The sequence below is a fragment of the Uranotaenia lowii genome, chromosome 3 (assembly GCF_029784155.1).
Source record: "Uranotaenia lowii strain MFRU-FL chromosome 3, ASM2978415v1, whole genome shotgun sequence".
In the NCBI taxonomy this organism is placed as follows: domain Eukaryota; kingdom Metazoa; phylum Arthropoda; class Insecta; order Diptera; family Culicidae; genus Uranotaenia; species Uranotaenia lowii.
This window is the reverse complement of record NC_073693.1, coordinates 316198664-316208080: the sequence shown is the minus strand read 5'-3', so window position 1 is coordinate 316208080 and position 9417 is coordinate 316198664. Positions and strand designations below refer to the sequence as shown.

General features: G+C 35.0%; 2 protein-coding genes across 2 annotated transcripts; both read left to right on the top strand.

Moving 5' to 3' along the window:
* Positions 1 to 4540: 4540 nt before the first annotated feature.
* On the top strand, positions 4541 to 4964 carry LOC129753266 (chymotrypsin inhibitor-like). Its single transcript, XM_055749064.1, has 2 exons — positions 4541 to 4614; positions 4685 to 4964. Exons 1-2 carry the CDS (start codon positions 4542 to 4544, stop codon positions 4864 to 4866), a joined length of 255 nt encoding a protein of 84 aa, XP_055605039.1. The 5' UTR covers position 4541; the 3' UTR covers positions 4867 to 4964.
* Positions 4965 to 6103: 1139 nt separating this feature from the next.
* Positions 6104 to 6535, top strand: LOC129750823 (chymotrypsin inhibitor Ani s 6-like). The gene is made up of 2 exons (XM_055745903.1): positions 6104 to 6198; positions 6275 to 6535. The coding sequence occupies exons 1-2, from the start codon at positions 6126 to 6128 to the stop codon at positions 6454 to 6456; spliced, it is 255 nt and encodes an 84-aa protein (XP_055601878.1). The 5' UTR covers positions 6104 to 6125; the 3' UTR covers positions 6457 to 6535.
* Positions 6536 to 9417: the final 2882 nt, after the last annotated feature.

The window sequence follows — 9417 nt, the reverse complement described above, 5'->3', positions numbered from 1 at the left end:
TAAATCCCATACAAATTTTTTACAAAATATTACGCAATGTCGTCGTTGTCAAGCTTTTTGTCATGGCACTAAAAATTGTAGAATGAATGCCAGATGCATGTTTTGCGGCTCATTCGATCATGAAAAATCTAAATGCCTTTTTGGTGGTGATAAGCCAAAAACAGAATTTTTTAAGTGTGCGAATTGCGCAGGTAATCATTCCTCAAATTCTCTAGAATGTCCCGTTAGGGCAAAAATTGTTGCTTCTAGGAAAAATCCCAAAGTTTCCAGAAAAGTTTCTTCTCCTCCTTCCTCTTTTTCGTCTTCACACGTCAGACCGGCAAACAACCTGCCTGTTCGCGGTCAGCCTCGGCCTACATTGGAATCACGGCTGGGTAATACCCGAAGTGATTTTAATGTTACCTGGGCTGATTCTGCGCCACAAACTCGTTGTTTATCGTTCTCAGAGGTGGTTGAAAATGGGTTGCCCTCTTCAGGTTTAACTAATAAAAATGGGAAAAAACCAAGTCTCAACGTTCACGCGAAGGCTTGGGAAAATCCCCGAAATTCAAATACTTTTTCTTCTCCTTCATTTTCTGATCCTAACAATTTTGTTGATTTGGGTGAGATTACTGAGGAAAAATTAAAATTTTTGCATCAAAATTTAATGGAAATGATGCAACTTATGTTGAAAGCAAATTCAATGTTTGAAGCTTTCCAAACTTCTTTTAATTATGCTAACAAAATTATTATGACTTTACGATTCCCTCATGGATCCAAATAGATGTTTAAATATTATGAATTGGAACGCTAGATCTTTGCTGGCTAACCAAGATGAATTTTTTTTATTTTTGAAAACTCAAAACATACATATTGCTGCCATCACTGAAACTTTTTTAAAGCCAGACAATAACTTGAAAAGCAATGCTTTCTTTAAAATTTTGCGAAATGATCGACTTGATCGGCAAGGTGGGGGTGTAGCTATTGTCATCAATAGTCGTCTCAAATTTAGACTTCTTCCTTCTTTCAATACAAAAGTCTTAGAAACAATTGGAATTGAATTAGAAACTTCTATGGGGAAAATTTTAATTATTGCCGCATATTTGCCTTATCAATGCAGCGGTGAACAGAAAAATTTTTTGAAGGGAGATTTACAAAAACTCACCAGAAATAAATCTAAATTTTTTTGTTATTGGTGACTTTAATGCAAAACACCGATCTTGGAATAATATTTCATCAAATTCAAATGGGAATATTTTATTTAATGACTGCTCTGCAGGTTATTACACTGTTGAATATCCTAATGGGCATACTTGTTTTTCTTCAATTAGAAATCCCTCCACAATTGATTTGGTTCTAACGGATTTAGGCGAGCATTGTAGTCAATTAGTTACTCATGCGGACCTCGATTCAGACCACCTTCCAGTAACATTTTCTTTATCCCAAAGTCCCATTGAAAACCCTTTAAAATCAACTTTTAACTTTCAAAAGGCTAACTGGGAGCGATATATGAATTTTATTGAACGTAATTTAGATGTAAACGTTCCACTGAATTCAATAGAAGATATTGATTTGGCTGTAGAAAATTTGACAACTGCAATAGTCAATGCTAAAGCCGCTTCAATACCTAAAGTTAAACATAAATTTAATCAACCTTTGATCGATGATGATCTTCAGTTTTTGATACGACTGAAAAACATTCGTCGACGCCAATATCAACGTACTAGAGATCGTTATTTGAAATTAATTTATTGCGACCTTCAAAAAGAGATCAAACGTCGTTTAAATTTCATTCGTAATGAAAATTTTGCTAAAGCAGTAGAGGACATAAAACCCTACTCAAAGCCATTTTGGAAATTAACTAAAATTCTGAAAAAGCCCCAGAAGCCAATTCCTACTTTGAAAGATGGGGATAAACTTCTTTTAACTAATTCAGAAAAGGCTCAAAAATTAGCCCAACAATTTGAGTCTGCGCATGATTTTAATTTAAACGTTGTAAGTCCAATTGATGCTCAAATTTCCCTAGAATTTGATGATATTCTTTCTAAGCAAAATGTGTTTGAAAGTTCTTGTGAGACAAATATTGATGAACTTAAATTGATTTTCAAAAAATTTAAAAATATGAAAGCTCCAGGGGAAGATGGGATTTTCTATATTCTTCTTAAAAAGTTGCCTGAAAGCACTTTAAATTTTTTAGTTAAAATTTTCAACAAATGTTTTCACTTGGCCTATTTTCCCAATAAATGGAAAAATGCCAAAGTAACTCCAATTTTGAAACCTGGAAAAAGTGCTTCAGAGCCTTCAAGTTATCGACCAATTAGTTTGCTTCCATCTTTAAGTAAACTATTTGAGAGAGTTATTTTGAATAGAATGATGATTCACATTAATCAGAATTCTATTTTCCCTGATGAACAATTTGGTTTTCGTCATGGACATTCTACTACACATCAACTTTTGAGTGTAACTAATATGATTAACGCTAGCAAATCTGAAGGTTATTCAACTGGTGTTGCTCTTCTTGATATTGAAAAAGCTTTTGACAGTGTTTGGCACAAAGGTTTAGTAGCTAAATTAGCTCGATTTGATTTTCCTGTATATCTCACCAAAATTATTCAAAATTATTTGACTAGCCGAACCTTACAAGTAAGCTACCAAAATTCATGCTCTGAAAGGACACCCATTAGAGCTGGTGTCCCTCAGGGCAGTATACTTGGGCCAATTTTATACAATATTTTTACTTCTGATCTTCCTGATGTACCAGAAGGAAAAGGTAGAAGATTATTTGCTGATGATACTTTGCTTTCAGCAAAAGGTCGAAATTTACGGGTGGTACGCAGTAGATTGCAACAAAATTTAAATTCCTTTTTGAATTACTTGAAAATGTGGAAAATTTCTCCTAACGCTTCCAAAACTCAACTTATTTTATTTCCCCATAAGCCAAGAGCAAATTTTTTAAAACCTAATGAAAATCATTCCATAACTTTTAATGGGGTTTCATTAGAATGGTCTGATCACGTGAAGTACTTGGGACTCACACTTGATCGGAATCTTACTTTTAAAAATCACATTGAAGATATTCAATCTAAATGTAATAAATACACTAAATCTCTTTATTCTCTCATCAACAGGAAATCCCGGTTGTGTCTGCGAAATAAGATGCTCATCTACAAACAAGTTTTCCGACCAGCGATCATGTATGCAGTTCCGATTTGGTCTAGCTGCTGCGCGACGAGGAAGAAAGCCATCCAGAGGATTCAGAACAAGGTTCTGAAAATGATTTTGCGGCTTCCACCTTGGCACAGCACCGAAGATCTTCATCGGATTGCGGGCATTGAATCGATCGAAGAGATGGCCAACAAAATCATCTCCAACTTCAGAGGCAAATCGATGCAGTCTTCCATCGCAGAGATTCGTTCTCTTTATGTTTAGTTTAATTTTAAGATAGTGTTTAGTTTTAAGTATAAAATATTTTTGCTATTACAGGATGTTCTCCTACATTAAAAACTTGATTGCGCTCAGCAAATTTAAATCTTATAAATAAATTTTTATAATCTAGTTACTTATAGGGCTATGAACAGTTCATTATTGAGCTGAACACCTAGTTTAATGCAATAATGTAATATAAGTGTAATCATGATTTGATACAAATAAAGACATATTTAAAAAAAAAAAAATGCTCCAAGCTCCAACTTCAAGGCGGATCATTGAATTCATTTTTATATTTGACAAATTGCACAAGATTTTCTATTTTTTTTTAAATTAATTGAACAACGTATTTCATACTGAAGAATTGGTTGAGGTTTAATTTTAAAGAAAAAACCTAAATATTGTTAAAGCCATGAATGAATTAAAATTGTTTTAGATAGCTGTCATACAATTTTTAGTGAATAAAAAAAGAAGTAGGGTAACGGACTCATATTGGATCAGAGTACCTACTCTGGACCACCTTGTCTTGCTCTCTTATAATGCAACTAATCATGATTTGTTTTAACAAATATGTATAGATGAATCCCGGGCATTTAATGTTATTAGCTGCTTCATAAGAGAGTTACACCAGGTGGTCCAAAATAGGTCCCCTGGTCCAAAATAAGTCCGTTACCCTATAAACTCGAGAATCGAGATTCATCATTTCAGCTGCGTCCAACTTATTGTAGGAGTGTTTTTGTTTTTGAGAAACTAAAATATGGGCAGCTTTGTAAATACACGAATAGGATGTCGCATGAAATTTTATGATTAAAAAATAAATTAAAAAAAATAAATGATCAATTTCAGATTTTTGTATATGATTATTTGCACTTCAATTTTGAACTTTACTTTTGTTTATTTTATTTTCTTTGTGTTCAAATAAATTTAAATAAACTTAAATTAATGTATTATTTTAATCGCCAATAAATGAATAAAAAATCAAAGATAATTTTGAACTTAACAAAAAATTTAACGTATTGAAAAAAAAATATTGACAAAACATGCGAAGACAACCCATTTCATTTCTGAGCAAATAAAGTTTATTTTAAAAACACCTTTTGGTCACGAGTTCACACTACAGTAGTTATTGAGTCGAAATGAAGGTACTTTGTATTTTACTTTTGTGTCTTGTCTACGCTCAGTATTCTTCCGCAAGATATGCCACTAAAGGTAAGTTCGAATAAGTTAAAAATTGTGATTTTTACGCTTTTAACTTTATGTTTTTCTGTTTTAAAAATAGCTCAATGTACCAACAAGGAGTACTACACTACCTGTGGACCATGTATTGAGCCGGTTTGTGGACAACCAACACCGGTCATAAACTGTTTCAAATGTAACGTAGGATGCTTCTGCAACTCGAAGTTGGGCTACGTCCGAAAATCTCCGGATGGACCTTGTGCTTTATGCCCAACGGTGGGATGAAAGGCCTATAGTAAAACAGAATGCTGGAATCAACTTTTACGGTCAATAAATGCAGTTTAAATATTAAATTCAACTATTTTGAGGGGGATAAAGCTATCCAGAACATGATAAGTCCTTAACTTAAAACAAACACTCGTATGTGATCGCATAAATGTACAATGAAAGATAGCTGCCGGCGAAATGGGAAGTGAAAATGATGTGAATGATGTAATGAGTAACGTTTTAAATGACTTGAGTTCACATTTTGGTGCGATTTTTGTTTGCTGGGAAGAATGATCACTTTTAGTGTCGTAGGTAATAAAATGATGTTTTTTTGTTATTCAAATAAATTAAAATTCTCTGTAAATCATAAAAAGATTCCGCCAATATACGAGCAGTTCCCCTTCGACCGATCTGAAAAGAAATCTTCACATCCTTGACGGAAGTAACGATTTCTTTCCGAAAGGCATTGAAGTCCGGAATCGTGACCGTAATTGGTGGAACCTTTTCGTTTTTAAGAGTATAAGAAGAAGAAGTTTTCTTAGTACTCTTATCAGAATTAAATGTTAATATTTTATTATCACCGATGTTATAAAGGACATCGAATGAATTGGAAATTTCAACCTTTTTGACCGATGGATGGATCTTCCGACTTGGACGCCGGCCGATGACTTAACCATGCCGGAATGAAAAGAAAAGAGAAAGATATGAATAAAAGAAAATGAAAATAATTTTAGCTCTGAAAAGTGCTGATTGAAAAACAGGTAAGAATAAAATAAATAATGTAAAATGTTGCTGCAGGTACACAGCAACGATACGATGCTCCGGCGTACTTGTTGATGGCTCAACGGTACAGATGGAAGTGTAAATATGAGCAGCTTTGTAAATACATACATGAATAGGATGTCGCATGAAATTTTATAGTTGGAAAAATATAATTATAATAAAAAAAAAGTCAGATTCACACTTTTGTAGATGGCACTTCTACTATTTTCTTTATGAAAAACTAATGAATTTTGAACTTTGAAATTTTTATACTTTAAAAAAAATTTTTTTTGAATGTGCTCAAATAAATTTAAATTAATGTATTTTTTGTATCGCCAACGACTGAATAATAAATCATGGATAATTTTGAACTTCATAAAAATTTTTTTAACGTATTGATGAATAAATATTTTCAAAACATGCAAAGACATCCCAGTTGATTTCTGAGTAAATATAGTTTGTTTTAAAAAAACACCTTCCGGCCACGAGTGCACTACAGTAGAGATGCGGTCAAAATGAAGATACTTTGTGTTTTACTTTTGTGTCTTGTCTACGTTCAGTATTCTTCCGCTAGATATGCCCCTAGAGGTGAGTTTTAATAAAATGAAGTTGAGAGTTGTGATTTTTACGCTTGTAATTCGATGTTTTTCTCTTATTAAAATAGCTCATTGTACATTCAGAGAGTACTACACTACCTGTGAACCATGTAAAGAACCAGTGTGTGGACAAACTACACCGATCGAGAACTGCTCCAAATGTAACGAAGGATGCTTCTGCAACCCGCAGTTTGGTTACGCCCGACAGTCTCCGGACGGTCCTTGCGTTTCGTGCCCAACGACGGAATGAAACGGAATAAAACAGAATGCTGGAATCAAATTTTGCGGTCATGAAAGATAGCTGTCAGCGAAATGAAAAGTGAAAATGATGTGAATGATGGACTTGTTTGCGTAGATCAAAAAGTACAGTTATTTTGTTCCAATTTTGAAAACAAAAAGAAAACAAATTTTTAACTCGATTATGATATAAAAGCAGTAACCTACTATTTAGAAAAATCCCGTTGAGGCTCTTTCAGATTCAATATGCTGTCGTTTGGCAATAGCTTCCGAGTTTTTTTTTATGTAGTTCCACTTCATAGCCTAAAGAACAAGTGCTAAACAGCAAACAAATTTATAGATGGGATGGAGGATATGCAGAAAATAAATTAAATTCAATAAAAAATAAATAAAACAATAGTCGTATTCGGAAACCTTAAAGGTAAATAGAATAAAATAAATTTCTATGGCAACCTTTTCTATTTTGGCAACACTAGGCAAAAAAAAACAAAACAAAGTTAGTAATTGGCAGCGCAGATTAAGACCGTTGTTGCTAATTGTTTTTATTTGAAGCTCCGCTGAAAAGAGACGGATTGGTTTTAACAGAATGCTTTCCGGTGAAAAAGGTGGATTGGCACAGGGAGCGTAGATTTTTAAGGCTGCTGCTGCTGATTTTTTGTTTTGATTTGGACTTCGGATGAATAAAAATGGAACCGGCAGCACAAATTTTTTAGACTGCTGCTGATTGTTTGATTAAAATCGGCCTTCTGATGGAAAAAGATGGATTGACTTAGGAAGCGCAGATTTTTAAGGCTGCTGCTGCTGATTGTTTGTTTTGATTTAGCTTTCTGATGAAAAAAAGGAGTTAGCAGTGCTGATTTCTTCGACTATTTCTACCGATTGTTTTTTTTTATGTGGCTTTCCGGTGGAAAAAGACGGATTGGATAAGGATGCGCAGAGTTTTAAGGCTGCTGCTGCTAATTGTTTGAATTGATTCGGCCTTCCGTCAAAAAGGGCAGATTGGAAGCGCCGATTTCTTGAACTGTTTCTGCTGATTGTTTGTTATGATTCCACTTTCCGGTGTAATAGACTGATTGGCTAAGAAAGCGCATAATTTTAAGGCAGCTGCTGCTGATTGTTTATTTTGATTTGGTCTTCAAGTGTAAAAAGACGGATTGCCTTACAAAGCGCAGATTTTTAAGTTTGCTGCTGCTGATTTTTTGTTTTGATTTTGCTCTACAATAATTAAAAACGGAATTTGCAGCGCTGATTTTTTAGACTGTTGTTTTGATTTGGCCTTCCGGTGGAAAAAGACGGATTGGCATAGGAAGCGCAGCTTTTAAAGGCAGCTGCTGCTGATTGTTGCTTATGTTTTGGTGTTCCGGTGGAAAGAGGCGGATTGACTTAGGAAGCGCATGTTTACAAGATTGCTGCTGCTAATTATTTATTTTACTTGTCCTTCGGGTAGAAAAAAAGATTGGCTTAGTATGCGTAGATTTTTAAGGATGCTGCTGCTTCTGATTATTTGTATTGATTTGACCTTCCTGCGAAAAAAACGCTTTTGGAAACGCAGATTTTTCAGACTGTTGCTGCTGATTGTTCGTTTTGTTTTGGCCTTTACGTGTGAAAAAGTTATTGGCTTAGGAAGTGCAGATTTTTAAGGATGCTGCTGCTGATTGATTGTCATGATTTTTCCTTCCGGTGTAAAAGACTGATAAGCTTAGGAAGCGCTGATTTTAACGCTGTTGCTGCTGATTGTTTATTGTGTTTTGAATCACCGGTAGAAAATGACGGATTGTTCTGTAAAGCACAGATTTTTAAGGCTGCTGCTGCTGATTAATTGTTTGGATTTGGCCTTCCTGTAGAAAAGACGAATTGACTTAGGTAGCGCAGATTTTTAGGCAGATTTTTAATGCTGCTGCTGCTGATTGTTTTAGTTGATTGGGCCTTCCGGTGTAAAAGACTGAACAGCTTAGGATGCGAAGATTTCTAAAGCTGCTGCTGCTGATTGTTGGTTTTGATTTGGCCTTCCGGTGAATAAAAACAGATTGGCTTAGGAAGCGCAGATTTCTTAGACTGTTGGTGCTGGTTATTCGTTATGATTTGGTCTCCCGGTTAAAATGGCTTATTGGCTTAGGAAGCGCTACTGCGATTGTTTCGTATGATTTGGTATTCCGGTTAAAAAAGATGGATTGGCTTACGAAGCGAATATTTCTAAGGCTGTTGCTACTGATTGTTTGTATTGATTTGGCCCTCTGGTGGAAAAAGACGGATTGGCTTAGTAAGTGCAGATTTTTTAGGCTGCTGCTAATGATTGTTTGTTAAATTTTGATTCTTTGGTTGAAAGAGTCGAATTGTCTTTGGAAGGGCAGATTTATAAGGCTGCTGCAACTGATTGTTTGTTTTGATTTGGCCTTCTGATGGAAAAGGACGGATTGGCTAAGGAAGCGCAGCTTTTTAAGGCAGCTGCTGCTGATTGTTTGTTTCGATTTGGCCATCCTGTGAAAAAAGATCGATTGGCTAAGGCAGCGCAGATTTCAAGACTGTGCTGTTTGTTTTTATTTAACTTTCAGTCAAAAAAGGCGGATTGGCTTATAGCGCATATTTTTAAGGCTGTGCTGCTGATTGTTTGTTTTGATTTGGCCTACCGGTAGAAAAAAGCGTTTTTGCTTAGGAAACTCAAATTTTCAAGGCTACTGCTGCTGATTGTTTGTTATGATTTTTCCCTCAGTGGTAAAAGACGGATTTGCTAAGGAAATGCAGATTTTTAAGGCTGCCGCTGCTAATTGCTTGTTTTTATTTGGCCTTCCGGTGGAAAAAAAGACGGATTGGTTTAGGAAGCGCTGATTTTGAATTTTTTGGTTTGATTTGGCCTTCTGTTGAAAAAAGACGGATTGACTTGAGGAGCGCAGATTTTTGAGGCTGCTGCTGCTTATTGTTTGCTTTAATTAGGCCTTCCGATGTAAAAAGAAGTATTGGCATATTGAGCGCAGAT